This window comes from Protopterus annectens, chromosome 2.part2 (genome assembly GCF_019279795.1).
Source record: "Protopterus annectens isolate FY-2018-M chromosome 2.part2, PAN1.0, whole genome shotgun sequence".
NCBI lineage: Eukaryota > Metazoa > Chordata > Ceratodontiformes > Protopteridae > Protopterus > Protopterus annectens.
In genome coordinates this window covers 152,989,209-153,008,614 of record NC_056730.1, presented here as the reverse complement: position 1 = coordinate 153,008,614, position 19,406 = coordinate 152,989,209, and the positions used below count along the sequence as shown (strand labels likewise).

Genomic DNA, 19,406 nt, shown 5'->3' with positions numbered 1-19,406 from the left:
TCTGTGGAATTTGCTTTCCATGGTAGGAGTAACAGAATCTTATGCAATTTCTATCCACTTGGAGATTGTCTGTTTGGAAATTGCTTTTCCTTCCCTTCCTGTTGCATAAGCTACTAGAAGCTGGTCAGTTTTTCTATTGCCCTTGGTTCTGTCCAGGTAGTAGCGCAACTGTCTATGTACATCCAATGTATGCAGCAGTCTTTCCCCCCTGTTCTGTGGATTGGGAAAGAAGGTAGGTAGGTGGATTGCCTGGTTTAGAGACACTCTGGATACCACCTTAGGCATAAATGTAGGGTTAGTTCTCATGGACACTCTATCTTGATGGAAGATTAGGAAGGGTTGTACTGCCATTAAAGCCTGTAGTTCCGAAACCCTTCTTGCTGAAGTAATTGCCAGTAGGAAAGCAGTTTTCCAGGATAGGTGTTGAAGATCTGCTGTTGCTGCTGGTTCGAATGGAGGGAGTGTCAATTTTTCTAGCACAAAGTTCAAGTCCCATGCTGGTAATGGTGGTTTCCTAGGAGGTTTTACATTCTTAATTCCTCTCAGGAACTGCCTGAGTAGAGGATGTGAGAAGACAGGGGGATCGTAGCTGTATTCTGCAGAAATAGCTGATGCATGTATCTTGATGGAGGAATAGGACAGGCCTGTATGGAGAAGCTCTGCCAAGTACTCCAGGATGTTGGCAATATCTACCTTTGACACATCTTTCCCTCTTTCAGTACTCCAAATGACAAACCTTTTCCATTTCCCTGCATAGTTCCTTCTTGTTGAAGGTCTGCGGGCCTCAAGGATAATGTCTTTAACCCTTTGGGATAAATCTGGGTTAGTTGCTCTTATGTAATGTTCCAGGCAGTCAGTTGCAGAGTTTTCAGGTTTGGATGCAGGATGTTGTAGTCGCTCTGAGTTAACATCAAAGGAATCAGGGGCAGTGTCCACGTTTCCCCATGAGACATGCTCCTCAGCAATGGATACCAATGTTGTCTTGGCCAATTTGGAGCTATCAGAATTATCCTTGGACGTTCCTCTTTGATTTTCAGTAGTACCTTGTGCATCAAAGGAAGAGGTGGAAATGCATATGCTGTCAGGCCTTTCCAATTGAAGGATAGAGAGTCCACCTTCCAAGCAAGTGGGTGGTATGTCCTTGTGCAGAATTTCTTGAGCTGGTGATTGAGTGGGGATGCGAATAGGTCTATTTGTGGTATTCCCCATTTCTTTGTGATGGCCTTGAAGATGTCCGGGTGTAGCATCCATTCGTGAGCATCCGAGGTAGTTCTGCTTAACATGTCTGCTAGGATGTTTTCTTTTCCGGTACAAATATTGCCTGTAATTGAATGTTGTAGCTCAGAGCCATATTCCATAGGTCCAGAGCCATTCGGCATAGGGGTATGAATGAGTGCCTCCCTGTTTGTTGATGTACCACATGACTGTGGTGTTGTCTGTCCTTATCATCAATTGGCCTTCTTTGAGGAATGGTCTGAAATTCTGGATTGCTAGTTTTACTGCCAGCATTTCTTTTGATTTATGTGCAGGTGCAGCTGATCTGGAGTCCATAAGCCTTGAATGCACTTGTCCAGCATGTGGGCCCCCAACCGAGGTCTGAGGCGTCCGTTGTGATGGTTTGGCTTGTTTGAATGTTGTGGAAGGACAAACCTGGGTTTGACTGGCATGCCTGAGCCCACCATAGGAACTCTTCTTTCAGGCATGGGATCAGTGGTATTTCGGTTTCTAAGCTGTGCTTGTGTTGAGACCATAAATTCTTTAGGTACCACTGTAGCTTTCTCATATGCAGTCTGGCATGGGGACCAAGATTATGCAGGATGCCATGAAGCCCAAGGCCTGCAGTACTTTCCTTGCTGTTAGTTTGTTCTGCTTTGTTAATGCCAAGAAGTAAAGAGGAAGTTGTTCTTGTTTTTCTGCAGTTAGGAATGCCATCTGTTTTACTGTGTCCAATTCTGCACCCAAGAATGTTCTTGTTTGGGATGGTATCAGTCTTGACTTTTTTAAATTGACTGTGTATCCCAGGGCTTGTAGTAAGCAAATGACTCTTTGTAAGTCTTGTGTCAGCTTGCTTTTGTTGTCCGCTTGTATCAGGCAGTCGTCCAGGTATGGATAAATTTGGATTCCCTGAAGCCTGCAATGAGCGATTACTGATGCCAGGCATTTCGTGAACACTCTGGGCGCAGTAGATAAGCCAAAGGGCAATGCTGAGAATTGATAATGCTCTGATCCTGCAAGAAATCTGAGGTATCTTCTGCAAATTGGTTGTATGGGGACGTGCAGGTATGCCTCCTTGAGATCTAGAGTTACCAGCCAATACTCCTTTCCCAGCATGGGAAGAAGTTGCTGTAGGGTCAGCATTTTGAATTTTGGAACAATGATGAAAGTGTTTAAAGCGGACAGGTCGAGAATAGGTCACCAACTTTTCTCTTTTCTCGGTACTAGGAAGAGTCTGGAGTAAAATCCCTTGCCCTGATCTGTAGGTGGTACCCTTTCCACAGCTCTCATCTTTGTTAATTGAGCTATTTGTTTCAGGGCTTCTGTCTTTTGATTTGGTGGTAGGTTTGGCATTCCTCTTTTTACTGGTAAGGTGTGGAAATGAAACCTGTAGCCTTGGTCTATAGTTTGCAAAATCCACTTGTCTCTTGTGATATAGTGCCAGTTTTCTGAAAATAAGGCTAACTTTCCGCCTAAGGGTGCTGCTATTTGTTCCCTGGTAGGCGGTGTCAGAGCCAAGTCACTGTGATTGTCCTGTTGCAGTGGTAGTGGTTGTATCTGTGCCTCGTTGGTTATTGCCTTGCCACTGGCGTCCCCTGTAGGCACCTCCTCTGGATTGATTTCTGCCTCTGGAACGTCTATTCCTGCCTCTCTGATTTTTAGAGGAGTTTGGAAAGGACCAATTTTTGGAAGGCCAGTTCCTGCTGAACCTTGGGGGCTGAACCTGTAAGAAATCTTTAACTGTTTGTACAGATTTTGCCTTCTCTTCCATTTTCTTCATTACTTGTTGGGCAGGAGAACCAAATAGACTGACCTTATCCATAGGAGCATCTAATAGCTTTGCTTTAACATGATCCCGCAAGACCTGTTCTTTCAGCCATGCATGCCTTCTTATAACTGTGCCAGTCATGGCTGATCTAAATGAAGCCTCCAGTGCATCATAGCCACATTTTAAAGAATGGTTACTAACCTGCTGAATGTTATTCACCATTTCTAGAACATATTTCTTATCTAAGGAATCATCAGAGGACAGTTTCTTAGTTAACTGATCAAGCATAAACTCTTGGTATTGGATCATATGAAACTGACAGTTCAGAGCTCTAGCTGAGAGAGTAGCAGAGGTGTATACTTTTTACCCCATCTCTAAGGACCTGGATTCCCTATCAGAAGGAGAGGGTTTTTGTTGTGGTCGGCTACTGCCTTAGGCCCCTGGGAGATAGTCTCAGGATCTGCAAAAGGAGCCTTGTATAAGTGGTGATGAGTGTCCGTACCCTGTAAAACCTATCGGGCTTAGCAGGGCTGGAGGTAAAGTATCAGGAGCAGTGCAAACATCATTAAATGCATCATCCACAACAGGAAGAACTGGAGGTATAGCTAAGGGCCTATGTTGCGGTAAGTGTAAAAAGGTCCTAAGCCTTTTTCTTGAATCTGAGAAATCTTGTCCCTGCCATTGGAATTGCTCTCTCATGGCATGTAAGGTTTCCCCAAAGGAAAATTCCTCTGGTGGAGAGGCAGAAGGAATAGATTCTTCAGCATCAGAATCTTCATAAGTAGAAAGAGGAGCCTCTGGATGGTCTGTATTGTCTGAAACATCAGAAGAGTCATCTGAGGACACTGGCTCAGGGGGCTCTGCTCTAGGTCTCTTTTCTGGAGGTTGAGAGGCCCTGTCTGGGTGAGATTAGGATCCCCTTATTAAAGAGATGAGATCCTCTGCCAGAGTAAGCATTTGGGAACTGGAACTGGGCCTGTGAGAGGGGGGCTTAACAGGCACAGACTTAGCAGTTTTGGCTGCTTTAGCCCTGGCAAAGGCCTTTATAGACATGGCTGCAGGAGGCCTAGCAGCACCACGTGCTGGGGTAAAGACATCCAAAGGGATGGTGTCCGATAATTCTAGAGAAACCACATTAGTAGGCAAAACTTCAGAGGCTGATTCAACAAGGGTAGAAGGGGCCTCGGTAGTAGTCATGGATTCGGCTGAAGATTGAACCGTTTGCTCGGTTTCGGCCGAAACCGAGACACTCGCGTTTGCTTAACCGTGGTTTCGGCCGAAACCGCGGACCGCGAGTGTCTGTCCTTTTGCGCTTAACAATTTGAGTAGTCGGAGGATCCGACGGCATAATGTACGCAAAATCTGAGCCGAAAAACTGTTCAGCAAACTCCGACCGACGCCTAAGCGTTCGTCGGTTGAAGGAAGCACAGGCTAAACAAGCTGCTACGTCGTGATCTGGGCCTAAACAAGGTAAGCAGTAAGAGTGGAAATCTTTATGAGGTATTTGTTTCCCACAAGTTAAACAGTTATTCACTTTTTCTGACATCGGCTGAGGCAAGAAAGAGTCCCCAACGGGGTACTTAGCTTTTAGAAGTCTTCGAAGTAGTATTCGGTAGTAGTAATCTCTGGATCTGACCGACCGGCACTTGCGAACAGCTTCTGCTTCAGGCGGCACGCGGCAAGAAAGACTGAGGAAAATGGCGTCGGCTGATGCCTTTATACCCAAAGACCAGCAGAGATGACGTCTGGTGAAGTGCGACACCAGCCGAGGCCAGATCCAGACTTTGGAATCCGGCCGACCGAAGGGCTGCCTGACGACAGGACAACCCATTTGTAAGGACTGCAGATGCATCCTTGAAGGACATCCCAAGTGTGATGACTGCAGCAGGGTAACACGATGAACATCTGGGCCTTTGTTGCCATTTTCGTGAAATAGTCAGTTGCCTTTGTTTGTCTGGAGTGAGATAAGCCATCTGGGCAGTTGTATTTAAGCTTGCACCCAGGAATATTATCCTCTTGAGAGGGTACTAGTTTTGATTTCTTTTTGTTGACTGTGTACCCTAGGCCTGTTAAGAGTTTTATCACAAAAGCCAGATGCTGTAGTAGAATGTCCTTTTTTCTCCGCTTGTGTGAGGCAGTCGTCCAAGTAAGGATATATTTGTATTCCTCTTTGTCTGCAGTAAGCAATTACTAGTGCCAGGCACTTTGTGAAGACCCTGGGCACAGTAAATAAGCCAAAGGGCAGTGCAGAGAATTGGCAATGGTTTGAGCCAGCCTTGAACCTGAGGTATCTTCTGCATGATTGTCTGATTGTGACATGCAGGTACGCCTCTTTTAGGTCTAAAGTCACGAGCCAAGCCTTGCTGCCCAGCATGGGCAGAAGCTGCTGTAAGGTCAACATCTTGAATTTCGGTATATTCAAGAAAGTATTTTAAAAAGATAGGTCCAGTATTGGTCTCCATGCTTTTTCCTTTCTGGATACCAAGAACAGTCTTGAGTAAAATCCTTATCCTAGCTCTTGCTGTGGTACTTGTTGAATAGCCCTCATGTCCATGAGTGCTGCGACTTGTTTTTGGGCCTTTGCCCATTGATTTTTTGTCAGGTCTGGCCAACCGTTTCCCCTTGGCAGAGTATGGAAATGAAACTTGTAGCCTTGTGACACTATGTCTAGAACCCATTTGTCCTGAGTTATAATATGCCAATTCTGAGAAAAAAGGGCTAGTTTTCCCCCTAAGGGTGCTGCCAGAAGATAAGTGCTTGGTGCAGGCAGGGGGAAGTCATTGGGACTGTTTCCTGTATGATTGTGATTTGTCCTCTCCACCTTTGGAGGTAGAAGCACTCCACTGCTTAGATCTGTAGGATCCTTACCGCTGTGATCTGCCTCTAGGGAGTCTGGATCTGCCCCTTTGAGGTCTGTCTGAGACTGGAAAGGACCAATTCTTTGTAGGCCAGTGTCTGCTAAATCTAGGTAGCTGTTCCTGCAAGAAATCCTTGACCGTTTCGATAGATTTAGCCTTGTCCTCCATTTTCTTTAACACCTCTTCTGCCTTAACACCAAACAAGGTATCATGTTGTAAAGGAGCATCTAATAATTTTGCTTTAACATGGTCAAACAGATTTTGTTCCTTTAACCAAGCATGCCTCCTAATGACAGAACCTGTAACAGCGGCCCTGCAGGAGGCCTCCAGAGAATCAAACCCACATTGCAAAGTATGCTTTCCAACTTGTTCAGCTGCATGCAATAAATCCTGCATTTCTTTGTTTTCTGCACATTCAGAATTTGCCATCATTTTCTGTTTAAGCAGTGTCATGATATACTGTTGATATTTGAGCATATGAAACTGGCAATTTAAAGCCACTATAGCCAAAGTAGTAGATGTGTAAACCTTTTTCCCCATCTATCCAGAGCCCTGGAATCCCTGTCAGAGGGGGTAGGATTTTTTGCAGTAGAAGCCTTGACCCTCTTTGGACCCTGAGAAATAGTTTCTGGGTCTGCAGAAGGGTTTTTGAAAAGAAATTTATGAGAGTCAGGGACCCTGCAGTATCTGTCCGGCTTAACAGGAGCTGGAGGTAAAGAGTCAGGGGTCAGACTAGACTCCGAGAACACATCATCTACAATGTCCAACACAGGTGGGATAGCTAGAGGCCTGTGTTGAGGTAGTAAAAGGAAATCTCTGAGCCTTTTCTTAGATTCTGAAAAGTCTTGGCTCTCCCAGTGTAAGTGCTCCCTCATGGTATGCAAGGTTTCCCCAAAAGAGTAGTCCTCAGGAGGAGAAGCTGAAGGAATAGATTCTTCAGCATCAGAATCCTCATAGGGGGAAGAGAACATTCCTGATCATAAGAGGAATCAGAAGAAATGGAAACCTGATCTGAAGATTCATGGTCAGTCTCTTGCCTAGGCCTCTTATCAGGAGGGGGATGGGAACCCCTGATCAAGGTAATTAAGTCTTTGGCCATTTTGAGCATCTGTTTTTTGGGCATGGAGGCCTGTCCTTTTGACCGGTGAACTTGTTTCTTTGCCTTTAAAGGTGTCGGTCTTTGAAGTAGGTTTTATATATAATTGTTTAGGTCTGAATACACCCTCAGAAGCCGATGCCTACTCAGCTGCTCCGGACCCATCTGAGGGAATAGTTTCCGAGGCTCCAATACCTTGAGTTTCCAGTGGCCTGGCCGGCTCCACGTGGGAGTCGGTAACGGCTTGCAACTCTAAAGTAGTGGGTGTCAGGGGCTGCGAAAGCGCCTCACTGAGAACTGGCGACTTGCTTAGGAGAAGCTTCATCGTCGATTTTGGACCTTGGTTGCCTGTCCTTTTCTTTTTCTTTGCGATTTTTATGAACTCCGGTAGTCGGATGGCTATCAGACATTGTATAATTAATCTTCACCCAAAACAGCTTAATGCAAAATCGTACCGACGCTTAATAGTGCACTGGTTAAATCTAGCACAAAATAGACAACTAGCAACGTCGTGGTCAGGGCCTAGGCAAGGAATACAGTAAGAATGAAAGTCTCTTATGAGGTATTTGCTTCCCACAAGATATACAATTATTAACTTTTTCTGACATCGGTCTGAAGCAAGAAAAAAGTTTCCCCAACGGGGTACTTAGTTTTTAATGAAGACTCCTGATCTGAAACTCAAACACAAAAATCTCAGGAGTCGGCCGACCGGCACTTGCGAACTGCTTCTACTTCGGGCACCGTGCGGCAAGAAAGACTGGGTAAAATGGCTTTGGCTGTATCTTTTATTACCCTGACGTGAGGGATGAGGCGACAGCAACCGACGCAGGACCCAAGACTTTGGAATTCAGGTCGGCTGAGGGCAACCTGCCAGCAGGATAACCCAAATGTAATGACTGCAACAGTGAAACACGAAGAACATCTTCTCCAAAGCAGACTTTGGGCTCCTAAAAACAGATGAGGCTAACTGCACAGCACCCATGTCAATGAAAAATAGATGCAGGACTGCCGAATCATACGCCAATGCACTGTACGAACATGTACATAAATGCAAGGAACTAGCCATACCCAACAGAAACAAGATGCTCTCCTTAAAGAAAAGGAAGTCAATCTGGTGGCCCCCTGCCACTAATAAACTCTACAACAGAAGTAAGAAACTGTTGCAGAAAAAGGTGAAGTCCCAAGACTGGAAAAACTCCCTTATTAGCCTCAACAAAATGTTGAGATCCCTCATCAAAACCTTCAAAGCCAGCTATGAAGGCAGAATTGCAGCAGATGCTAAAAACAACCACAAAGCCTTTTATAGTTATAACAAGAATCTCCACAGCAATACCAAGTTTGCTCTGAGTTGCTGCACAATGGTACCTCCTATACTGAGCCAACAGATATTGCCAACATACTGGCCGACAGAGTCAGTGCCAACTTTACCCCCCAGGATCAATCACAATACCGGAGGAATGCCAGGCACCCAGCATTACCGCAGCACAGGTCAAAGCTGCATTGTCCAAGGCCAAGAATACAGCTTCCATGGGACATGACGATATCCATGGATGTGTTCTACATGAACTACAAAGTGAACTGGCACCACATCTGTGTGCCCCATTCAGTCACAGCCTCACCTCCTCGGGCTTTGTCCCTACTGAATGGCGCAGTGCTACAGTCATCTTTCTCCATAAAGGGGGAGCGACTACAGACCCTGGAAAATTATCGCCCCATTAGCCTGACGAGTCTGATATGTAAGGCTATGGAGCGCATCATCATGGACCTAATTAACAAGGATATAGGGACTCTCCAAACTCTAGATCCCACGCAATTTGGTTTTGTGAAATGTAGATCATGCCTGCTCAACCTGGTTGACATCTTTGATTCAGTCACCAGAGCTGTGGATGAGGACAAGGCAGTTCATACAGCCTACCTCGATCTGGCCAAGCCCCTTAAAAGCATTCCTCACTCAGGAAATATTGATAAACTCACCAAACTAGGCATCAACCCCTATATCACTAGGTGGGTTGCAAACTGGCTCACAGCTAGAACACAGTGTGAAAGTAGCAGACTCCAAGTCAGACTGCTGACCAATCACGAGTGGAGTCCCACATGGATCGGTCCTGGGTCCTCTCCTGTTTAGCATCTACTTCCCAGAGGTCTTGGCCAACACAGAGGGACTCTGGCTGACCAAGTTCACAGATGACGGCAAGCTGGGAGCCATTATTACCTCCCCAAGTGATGTAGACATCCTACAGAAAGCCAACCATAGTCTTAAGCTTAATGCCAGAAAATGCACAGTCATCCCCTTTGGGAAAAACTCAGTTCCCACTAATTACCACATCGATGGGACACCACTGAACACTGAAGGTGTTATAAAAGATCTGGGGACACAGGTTGACAGCAACCTCTCCTTCTACCACCACATTGGTATTGTGGTTAGAAAGTCCTTCTATGTGGCATATCTCATTACAAAGGGTTTTGCATCCAGGAAGAAAGAGGTCATCGCTCTCTACTCTTCCCTCATTAGGCCAATCATCGAATATAATGCCCCATTTGGCATATACTTCGCTAGACACATGCAACAGCTGGAAAGGCCAAAAAAGTACCTCACAAAAAGGATCCTAGGCCTTAAACACATGTCCTACATGGACAGACTCAAAAAAACTCTAGCTATTCTCTGTCTCATATAGTCTACTAAGAGGTGATCTCTGCTTGACTTATAAAGCCATCTGACAAAGCTCTGTTAGAAATGCTACATCTAAAGAAAACCCAATCCCTCTGCACCACATACACCAGAAACCTCAACCTCATTACCACAATCAACAGAACATGCTGAAGGGACAGGTTCATAACCCAGAGACTACCCATGCTCTGGAATAGACATCACATACATGTCAAGCAGAGTATCTCATTGGCCCTCAAGAGAAATCTTGATGAGTGGATGGGAAATAGTAAAGTTCACCCCGGGGATCACTCCAGTGGCTCTACTTGATAGATGCACTGGGAACTAATGTCGGGCGGCACGATACTAGGGAACTTCTATGGACTAGGCTTGTAAAGGCTCCTGGGCCATTAGCCTAGTACACACCTATGAATCTATATCTGTGTCCCTATTATAAAGGCCAGTCTTTGGAAAAATTCGATCCACCAAGAGTTCTAAAGGCGGGGGAAGGAGGGAGGGAATGTCAAGGATTAGTGAAGATCGACAACACAGATGGAATGTTATGGTAAGACGCAACTTCTTTATCTGATGTTGTCAATCTTCACATAATCTTCGACTGTGTAGCTATCTGGATCTTGGGAGGTCTCATGGAAGAATATTTCTGAGCACCATCGAGCAGAAAGATGCACTTCTCCCAGAAACCAGGTCCAGTTTGCAATGTGTAATAAAGGTATGAGGAAATGCCCATGTTGCCACTGCACAGATGTCATCTAAAGAAGCTCTGGCAGTACTTAAATTGATAAGCACCTATCCAGGCATGTCTAAGGGTCAGCTCTCGGTGTTTTTCCTTGTCCACCTGATGAATCTGGGCATCTTGGGGCAATGCAGCAATTGCCTCATGTACACTGACAAAGTACAGTTTTGTACCTACCATAAATGTAGATGTCCGATAGGTATGCATCTGCAGTCCTAACATATGGGTTGTCCTGCCTCAGGCAGCCCTTCGGTCGGCCGGATTCCAAAGTCTGGGTCTGGCCTCGACTGATGTCGCACTTCACCCGACGTCATAGCTGCTGTTTATTGGGTATAAAGGCATCAGCCGACGCCATTTTCCTCAGTGTTTCTTGCCCCAGATGCCAGGTGCCCTCTAGTAAGGCTAAATTTGGATAAATGCAAACAATTCCAAACAGTAGAGAGCAAACAATATAAAGAAAGTATATAAATATATACATATATACAAACAAATACACCATAATAGATTCCCCCAGCTAGCTAAAGTGGTGGAAATACCCTAGGGGTACCACAAAGGGAAGGAGGGTGGGTAATCCTGACTGCAGATGCATACCTATCGGACATCTACATTTATGGTAGGTACAAAACTGTACTATGTCCTTCAAGGATGCATCTGCAGTCCTAACATATGGGTAAAATACCATAGCCAAACTGGGGGAGGAGGCACTAAGATAAAGATGGTGTAGTTAAGATCCCTTGCAAAACAGCAGTTGCAAAACCTGCTCAGGATCTAGAGTATAAGGGAAGATTGTAGTGCTTGGCAAATGTATGCACGGAGCTCCAAGTAGCAGCTTCTAAAATGTCTTTGGTAGCCACTCCTCGTAGGAAAGCTGTAGTGGTGGCTGTAGCTCTTGTGGAATGAGGTCTGATATTATCAGGAGTTGTCTTTCCATGAAAAGAGTAGCAAAATCGAATGCAATTTCCTATCCATTTTGAGATTGTCTGTTTTGAAATTGCTTTTCCTTGCATTCCTGTTGCATATGCTACCAGAATTTGGTCAGTTTTTCTGCTGTTCTTAGTTCTGTCCAGATAGTAGCGTAATTGTCTGTGCACATCCAAGGTATGTAGCAGTCTTTCCCCCCTGTTCTGTGGGTTGGGGAAGAATGTAGGTAAATGAATCGCTTGGTTCAATGATACTCTTGAGACCACTTTTGGCATAAAGGTAGGGTTAGTTCTCAGAGAGACTCTGTCCTGATGGAAGATGAGGAAGGGTTGTACTGCCATTAATGCCTGTAACTCAGATACCCTTCTTGCTGAAGTAATTGCTAGCAGGAAAGCAGTTTTCCAAGACAAGAACTGTAATTCTGCTGTTGCTGCTGGCTCAAAAGGGGGAAGTGTTAACTTTTCCAGCACAAAGTTGAGATCCCATGTAGGTAAAGGTGGTTTCCTTGGAGGCTTTACATTTTTGATTCCTCTCAAGAACTGCCTGAGTAGAGGCTGAGAGAAGACAGGAGGATCCATGTTGTATTCTGCTGAAATTGCTGATGCATGAATCTTAATGGAGGAGTAAGACAGGCCATTGAGGAACAGCTCTGCTAAATATTCCAGGATGTGTGCTATGTTTGCCAATGAGACATTTTCTCCCTTTGCTGCACTCCAAATGAGGTATCTTTTCCACTTGGCTGAATAAGTCTTCCTTGTGGCGGGTCTGCGTGCCTCCAGGATAATGTCCTTAACCCTCTGAGATAAACCTGGGTTATTTTGTTTTATGCAATATTCCAAGCAGCTAGCTGCAGTATTTTCAAGTTTGGATGTAGGATCTTGTAGTTGTCCTGTGTTAGTAGTAAGGGACATAGAGGTAGATGCCATATGTGTGTCCGAGACATGCTTCTCAGTAGCGGGTACCAATGTTGCCTCGGCCAGTCTGGAGCTATCAGAATTACCCTTGGCTGATCCTCTCTGATCTTCAGTAGAACTTTGTACATCAAGGGAAGAGGTGGAAATGCATATGCTGTCAGGTTTTTCCAGCTGAAGGAAAGGGAATCCACCCTCCAAGCAAGTGGGTGGTATGCTCTTGTGCAGAATTTCTTCAATTGGTGATTGTGTGGGGAGGCAAACAGGTCTACCTGTGGTAGTCCCCATTTCTTTGTTATGGCTTTGAAGATATCTGGATGCAGCATCCATTCGTGAGCATCCGTGGTAGTTCTGCTTAAGGTGTCTGCTAGAGAATTTTCTTTTCCTGGTACGAATCTGGCCTGAAGTTGAATGTTGAGGTTCAGGGCCACATTCCACAGGTCCAATGCCATCCGGCATAGAGGATATGAATGTGTACCTCCCTGTTTGTTGATGTACCACATGACTGTGGTATTGTCCGTCCTTATCAGCAGATGACCCTGTTGAAGGAGTGGTCTGAATGCCTGGATCGCATGTTTCACTGCCAGCATCTCCTTTAGATTTATGTGTAGATTCTGCTGGTCTTGGGTCCAAGGCCTTGTATACACTTGTCCACCATGTGTGCCCCCCATCCTAGGTCTGAGGCGTCCGTGGTGATGGTCTGGCTTGGCTGTGGTTTGTGGAAAGGCAAGCCTCTGTTCAACTGACAGGCCTGAGCCCACCACAGGAATTCTTGCTTCAAGCAGGGAATTATTGGAATATGGGCTTCTAGACTGTGCTTGTGTTGAGACCATACATTCCTTAGATACCATTGTAGCTTTCTCATATGTAGCCTGGCATGCGGAACCAATATTATGCAGGATGCCATGTAACCCAGGGCTTGAAGGACTTTCCTTGCAGTAAGCTGAGTTTGTGTTGTTAATGTCATGAAGTAGGCTGGTAGTTGCTTTTGTTTTTCTTCTGTGAGAAAAGCCATCTGAGTTGATGTGTCTAATTCTGCACCCAAGAATGTTATCCTTTGGGATGGTACTAGTCTTGACTTTTGCATGTTGACTGTGTATCCCAAGGCTTGCAACAGTTGTATGACATTTTCCAAATCTTTTGTTAACTTTGCCTTGTTGTCCGCTTGCAATAGGCAGTCGTCCAGGTATGGGTAAATCTGAATTCCCTGAAGTCTGCAATGTGCAATTACTGATGCCAGGCATTTCGTGAATACTCTGGGCGCAGTAGATAAGCCAAAAGGCAATGCTGAGAATTGATAATGCTCTGATCCTGCAAGAAATCGGAGGTGTCTTCTGCAATCTGGTCGTATAGGGACGTGCAGGTATGCCTCCTTGAGATCTAGAGTCACCAGCCAAGACTCCTTGCCCAGCATGGGAAGAAGTTGCTGGAGGGTCAGCATTTTGAATTTTGGAACAATGAGGTATGTGTTCAGTGACAAATCTAGAATAGGTCTCCATTGATTTTCTTTTCTTGGTACAAGGAAAAGCCTGGAGTAAAATCCTTGGCCTTGTTCCATAGGTGGCACCTCTTCTATAGCTCTCATCCTTAGTAAGTTGTTGATTTGTCTTAGAGCGTCTGTTTTTTGGCTTGGTGGTAGGTTTGGCATTCCTCTCTTTTTTGGTAGAGTATGGAAGTGAAACCTGTAGCCCTTGTCTATTGTTTGTAAAGTCCATTTGTCTCCTGTAATGTAATGCCAGTTGTTGGAGAATAAGGCTAGTTTTCCGCCCAAGGGTGCTTCCAGTTGTTCCCTGGTAGGCGGAACTAGGGTCAAGTCATTGTGTCTGCCCTGTAGAAGTGGTTGTAGTTGATTCTGGGGCTGTACTTCTCTGGTTGGTAGGTTGCCACTGACATCCCCTGTAGGCACCCCTAGATTGACCTCTGCCTTTTGGGCGTCTATTTCTGCCTCTCTGCGCTCTGGAGTTGTCTGGAAAGGCCCAATTCTTCGTAGGCCAATTTCTGCTAAACCTCGGAGGTTGGACCTGTAAGAAATCCTTGACTGTTTGGACAGATTTCGCTTTTTCTTCCACCTTTTTTAGAACCTCCTGTGCAGGGGAGCCAAACAAACTTTGTTTCTCCATGGGAGCATCTAGGAGTTTTGACTTAACATGGTCTGGTAAGGATTGTTCTTTTAACCAGGCATGCCTTCGAATCACTGTTCCAGTCACCGTTGATCTAAAGGAAGCCTCCAGTGCATCATAACCACATTTTAAGAAATGGTTACTGACCTGCTGGGAGTTATGTACCAAATCCTGAAGGGACTTACGGTCTTAAAGGTTCAGGAGAAGATAGCTTTTTATTTAGCTGGTCTAACAAATTCCTGGTACTGAATCATGTGAAATTGACAGTTCAAGGCCCTGGCCGAAAGAGCAGCAGAAGTATAAACCTTTTTACCCCATCTCTCTAATGCTCTAGATTCCCTTTCAGAGGGAAGAGGGTTTTTGGCAGAGGCAGCTGCCACACCTTTAGGGCCCTGTGAAATGGTTTCAGGGTCTGCAACAGGAGCCTTATACAAATGGTAGTGTGTGTCCGGGACCCTGTAATATCTATCTGGCTTGGCAGGGGCCAGAGGAAGAGCATCAGGAGCAGTACAGGCATCATTATATGCATCATCAACAACTGTAAGTACTGGCGGAATGGCTAAAGGCCTATGCTGTGGTAAGTGTAAAAAAGTCCTTAGCCTTTTCCTTGAATCTGAAAAATCCTGGCCCTGCCATTGGAAGTGTTCCCTCATAGCATGCAAGGTTTCCCCAAAGGAAAATTCTTCAAAGGTCCGAGTCATCCGAGGAATAATCTGTAGATACAGGTTCCGGGGGTTCAGTCCTAGGCCTCTTGTCTGGAGGGGGCTGAGAGGCCCTGTCTGGGTGATGTTGGGATCCTCTGATCAAAGAAATGAGATCCTCAGCCAGGCTGAGTATTTGGGAACTAGAGGTAGGCCTATGTGAAGGAGTTTTGGCAGGCAAGGCCTTAGAAGATTTAGCTGCCTTAGCCCTGGCAAAAGCCTTGATAGACATGGAAGCAGGGGGTCTAGCAGCCCCACGTGCAGGGGTAGCTATGTCTAAAGGAATAGTGTCTGATAAATCCTGGGAGGCTGCTTCTGTAGCAGTAAATTCAGTAGCAGATTCAGCCATGCTCTGTGAAGCCTCGGCTATCGGAAGCATGCTTTCGGCCGAAGGAAGAACCGGGGGCTCGGTTTCAGCCGAAACCGAGACATTCACGGTTGGCCTAACCGTGGTTTCAGCCGAAACCGCGGGCCGCGAATGTCAGTCCTTTTCCTTGCGTTTTTTAGCTAATTGAGTAGTTGGAGTCTCCGACGGCATTTTGTATGCAAAAGCGGGACCAAAAAACTCCTCTGCAAATTCCGACCGACATCTAAGTGTCCGTCGGTTGAAGGAAGCACAGGCTAGACAAGCTGATACGTCATGGTCTGGGGCCTAAGCAAGGAAGGCAGTAAGAGTGGAAATCCTTATGAGGTATTTGTTTCACACAAGTTAAACAATTATTTACTTTGTCTGACATCGGCTGAGGCAAGAAAGAGTCCCCAACGGGGTACTTAGCTTTTTAGAAGTCTTTGGTAGTAGAAATCTCTGGATCTGACCGACCGGCACTTGCGAACAGCTTCTGCTTCGGGCACCGCGCGGCAAGAAAGACTGAGGAAAATGGCATCGGCTGATGCCTTTATACCCAATAAACAGCAGCTATGACGTCGGGTGAAGTGCGACATCAGCCGAGGCCAGACCCAGACTTTGGAATCCGGCCGACCGAAGGGCTGCCTGAGGCAGGACAACCCATATGTTAGGACTGCAGATGCATCCTTGAAGGACATCAGTCTCCTCCTACCACCCAACACTATAACCTGTGAGAGATTCACTTCTATAGCCAAACTGGAAGCTAAGCTCTCTCCAGCCAAGCCTGGACTAGACAGTCAAGAGGAGAAGGTAAACACCTGCACCACAACACACTCAACACAGTCCATCAAAACCTACACCACCTAAACCCACACATAGTAACACAAAACACACACCTACATTTGCGGAGGCTCTCAATAAAAATCTGCCCAAACAACCTCCAAAGCTGAAACACAAGTAACCAACCACCCCACAACACTACCCAAATGACACAGAGCCCACAAAAATCAGTGTGCCACTCAACCTCAGCCCTTAAGGCAAAACAACGTACCCAACACACTAGTCATAGGCAACTCTATAGTTTAGCACACTGATGTCCCACTCACCAGGCTAAACAAGGAGAAAGTTAATGTCAGCTGCCAGTCGGGTGCCAGGCTCCGCCACATAATGCACACACTCAGGTTACTCCACAACAAATACAAATATGACTGTATCACTGTCCATGTTGGTGTGAATGACCTGAGACGTACCTCCCTGGACTACATGAAAAGAGACATGGAAGAGCTCTTGTATCAAGTAGCCCAGGCAGGTATGACCCTAGCTCTGAGTAGCATCCTACCATCACCCAGAATGATACCACAGTACAAGGACAAAATGATTGACTTCAACAATTGGCTAAGATTCTGGTGTCATTCTAAGGGGATCCAGTATCTACCTGCCTGGGACGACATGATCGACAGACCATGATGCTTTGCCAGAGATGGCCTGCACCTGTCGCCCCTGGGATTCCAGATACTGGCTAAGGCTCTTGCCACCCCTATAGTGCTTTTTTAAGGCAAGGTTCAAACGACAAACTCACCAATAGCAGGTACAAGCAAACAAAGTTTGAGGGCAATGCTACAAGTCTAAACCTCAAAATGCACTCACTCGAGGCACTCCTTAAAATGTAGAACATCGACATCTGTGCAGTGACAGAGACCTGGTTCAAGGCTCCAGAGTGTACCCCTGCATTACCACGCTATAATTCATACCACACCTTTTGGTCACCTAACCTGGACTGAAACACTAAAGGAGGAGGCTTGCCCATATTCATTAAGGATATCCACACCTTCAGGCTAGTTGCTCAACATAATGCATCCAAAATTATCCAAGTGCAACTAACACTGGGCAAGACTGCAATCCAGGTTGTGTTACTTGTTACAGATCCCCCGCCATGCCCCAGGATGCCCACTCCACATTTCTCGATATACTGGATAATATTAAGATACAGGCCAATACCCTTACAATGGGCGATTTCAACTACCCCATCATCAACTGGGAAAATTACTCGTGTACTAACTCATTTGGTCAACGTTTTCTGGAATTCATAAATTCCAACAACCTGGATCACCCTGTCCATACCACCACCAGGGGCAGCAATATCCTGGTCCTGGTCATTACCAATATGGGCAACCAATGCTCCACACCAGAGGTAAACTTCTCGCTGGCAAAATCCGACCACCCACCCCCCATTAAGGAAACCACCGTAAAAAACTTCTCCAAAGCCAACTTCATGCTTCTTAAGACAGAAGTGACAAACTTCACGACATCCATACAGATGGAAAATAGAGGTACGACTGCTGAATCCTTTACAAATGCACTGTATACACACATACATAAATGCATGGCTCGTGCCATCCCAGACCCAAGATATAATCACCCAAAAAAGGAAGCCTCTGGTGGTCATCTGCCATAAACAAACTCTACAACAGAAGGAAGAAGCTGTTGCAAAAAGAGAGTAAAATCCCGATTGCAGGAACTCCCTGGTCAGCCTCTGTAAGAAGCTGAGATCCCTCACAAAATCATCCAAAGCTAGTTATGAAAATAAAATTGCCACTGACTAAAGACAACCACAAAGCATTCTACAGCTATGTCAAGAATCTTAATAGCAACACTCAGATCTGCTCTGAGCTGCAGCACATTGGCACTAGATATACAGAACCAACTGATATTGCCAACATCCTGGCAGACAGGTTCAGTGCAAACTTTACCCCCCCTCGCCCCCCCCAAAGGGACCATCTCTATACCAGAAGAATGCAAAGCCCCTGTAATCACAGAAGCACAAGTAAAGGCCGCACTCTCCAAAGTCAAGAACACAGCACCCATGGGACCGGACAACATCCCAGGCTGCGTTCTGCACTAACTACAAACTGGCACCCCACCCAAGTACCATGTTCAACCATAGCTTCACTTCAGGCTTTGTGCCTACTGAATGGTGCACAGCGGCTGTTATCCCACTCCACAAAGGGGGCACCACCACTGACCCTAGGAACTACCGCCCCATTAGCCTAACAAACCTAGTCTTCAAGGCCATGGAACATATCATCTTGGAGCTTACAAATAAAGACACAGGTAACCTCCAAACTCTGGACCCCACTCAGTTTGGGTTTGTAAAAGGTAGATCATATCTCCTAAATCTGACTGACTTCTTTGAAGCAATCACCAGAGCCATGGATGAGGGTAAAGTGATGCACCACAGCCTATCTTGACCTCGCCAAGGCTTTCGACACCATCCTCCACTCTGGAATTATAGATAAACTCACTAGACTGGGCATAAATCCCTATGTCACAAGATGGGTGGCCAACTGGCTCACTGACCGAACTCACACAGTGAAAGTAGCAAATTCCAAATGCGACTTCAGACCAGTGACAAGTGGAGTACCATAGGGTTCAGTCCTGGGTCCTCTCCTGTTCGGCATCTACTTCTCAGAAGTCCAGGTTAATACAGCAGGTCTTTGGCCAACGAAGTTCGAATACGATTGCAAACTAGGAGCCATAACAGAATCGACTAATGATGGGGACATTCTACAAAGAGGCCTCACTGAGACTGATGTTTGATGTCAAAGTCATGGCCTCAAGCTCAATGCCAAAAAGTGCATAGTCATCTCCTTTGGGAAAAACACTGTACCCATGAACTACCACATAGGTGGTAGCCTACTAAACACCGAAAGTGTGATAAGAGACCTTGGGACAGAGGTGGACAGTAGTCTCTCCTTTGATGATCACATCACCACAACAGTCAGGAAATCCTTCTATGTGGCACACCTCATCACAAAAGGGTTCTCCTCCAGAAAAAAAAGGTCATTGTTACTCTCTACTCATCCCTCATCAGACCCATTACAGAGTACAATGCCCCATTTGGCATGTACCTCACAAGACATCTACAACAATTAGAAAAGCCACAGAAATACCTCACTAAGAGGATTACCGGCTTCAAACAGATGCCATACGCAGAACGTCTCAAAAAACTCCAGCTCTACTCCGTCACATATCACCTACTCAGAGGTGACCTCTTCCTAACATACAAAGC

General features: G+C 45.8%; 1 protein-coding gene across 1 annotated transcript in view; it reads right to left on the bottom strand.

The window, feature by feature from the left end:
• KIF2A (kinesin family member 2A) overlaps positions 1-19,406 on the bottom strand; it is a 2,798,933-nt gene that overhangs the window by 1,570,991 nt on the left and 1,208,536 nt on the right. Inside the window, exon 8 of the mRNA XM_044063819.1 lies at positions 17,698-17,724. Within this exon, the coding sequence (XP_043919754.1) occupies positions 17,698-17,724 (27 nt within the window). The remainder of the gene's footprint in view (positions 1-17,697; positions 17,725-19,406) is intronic.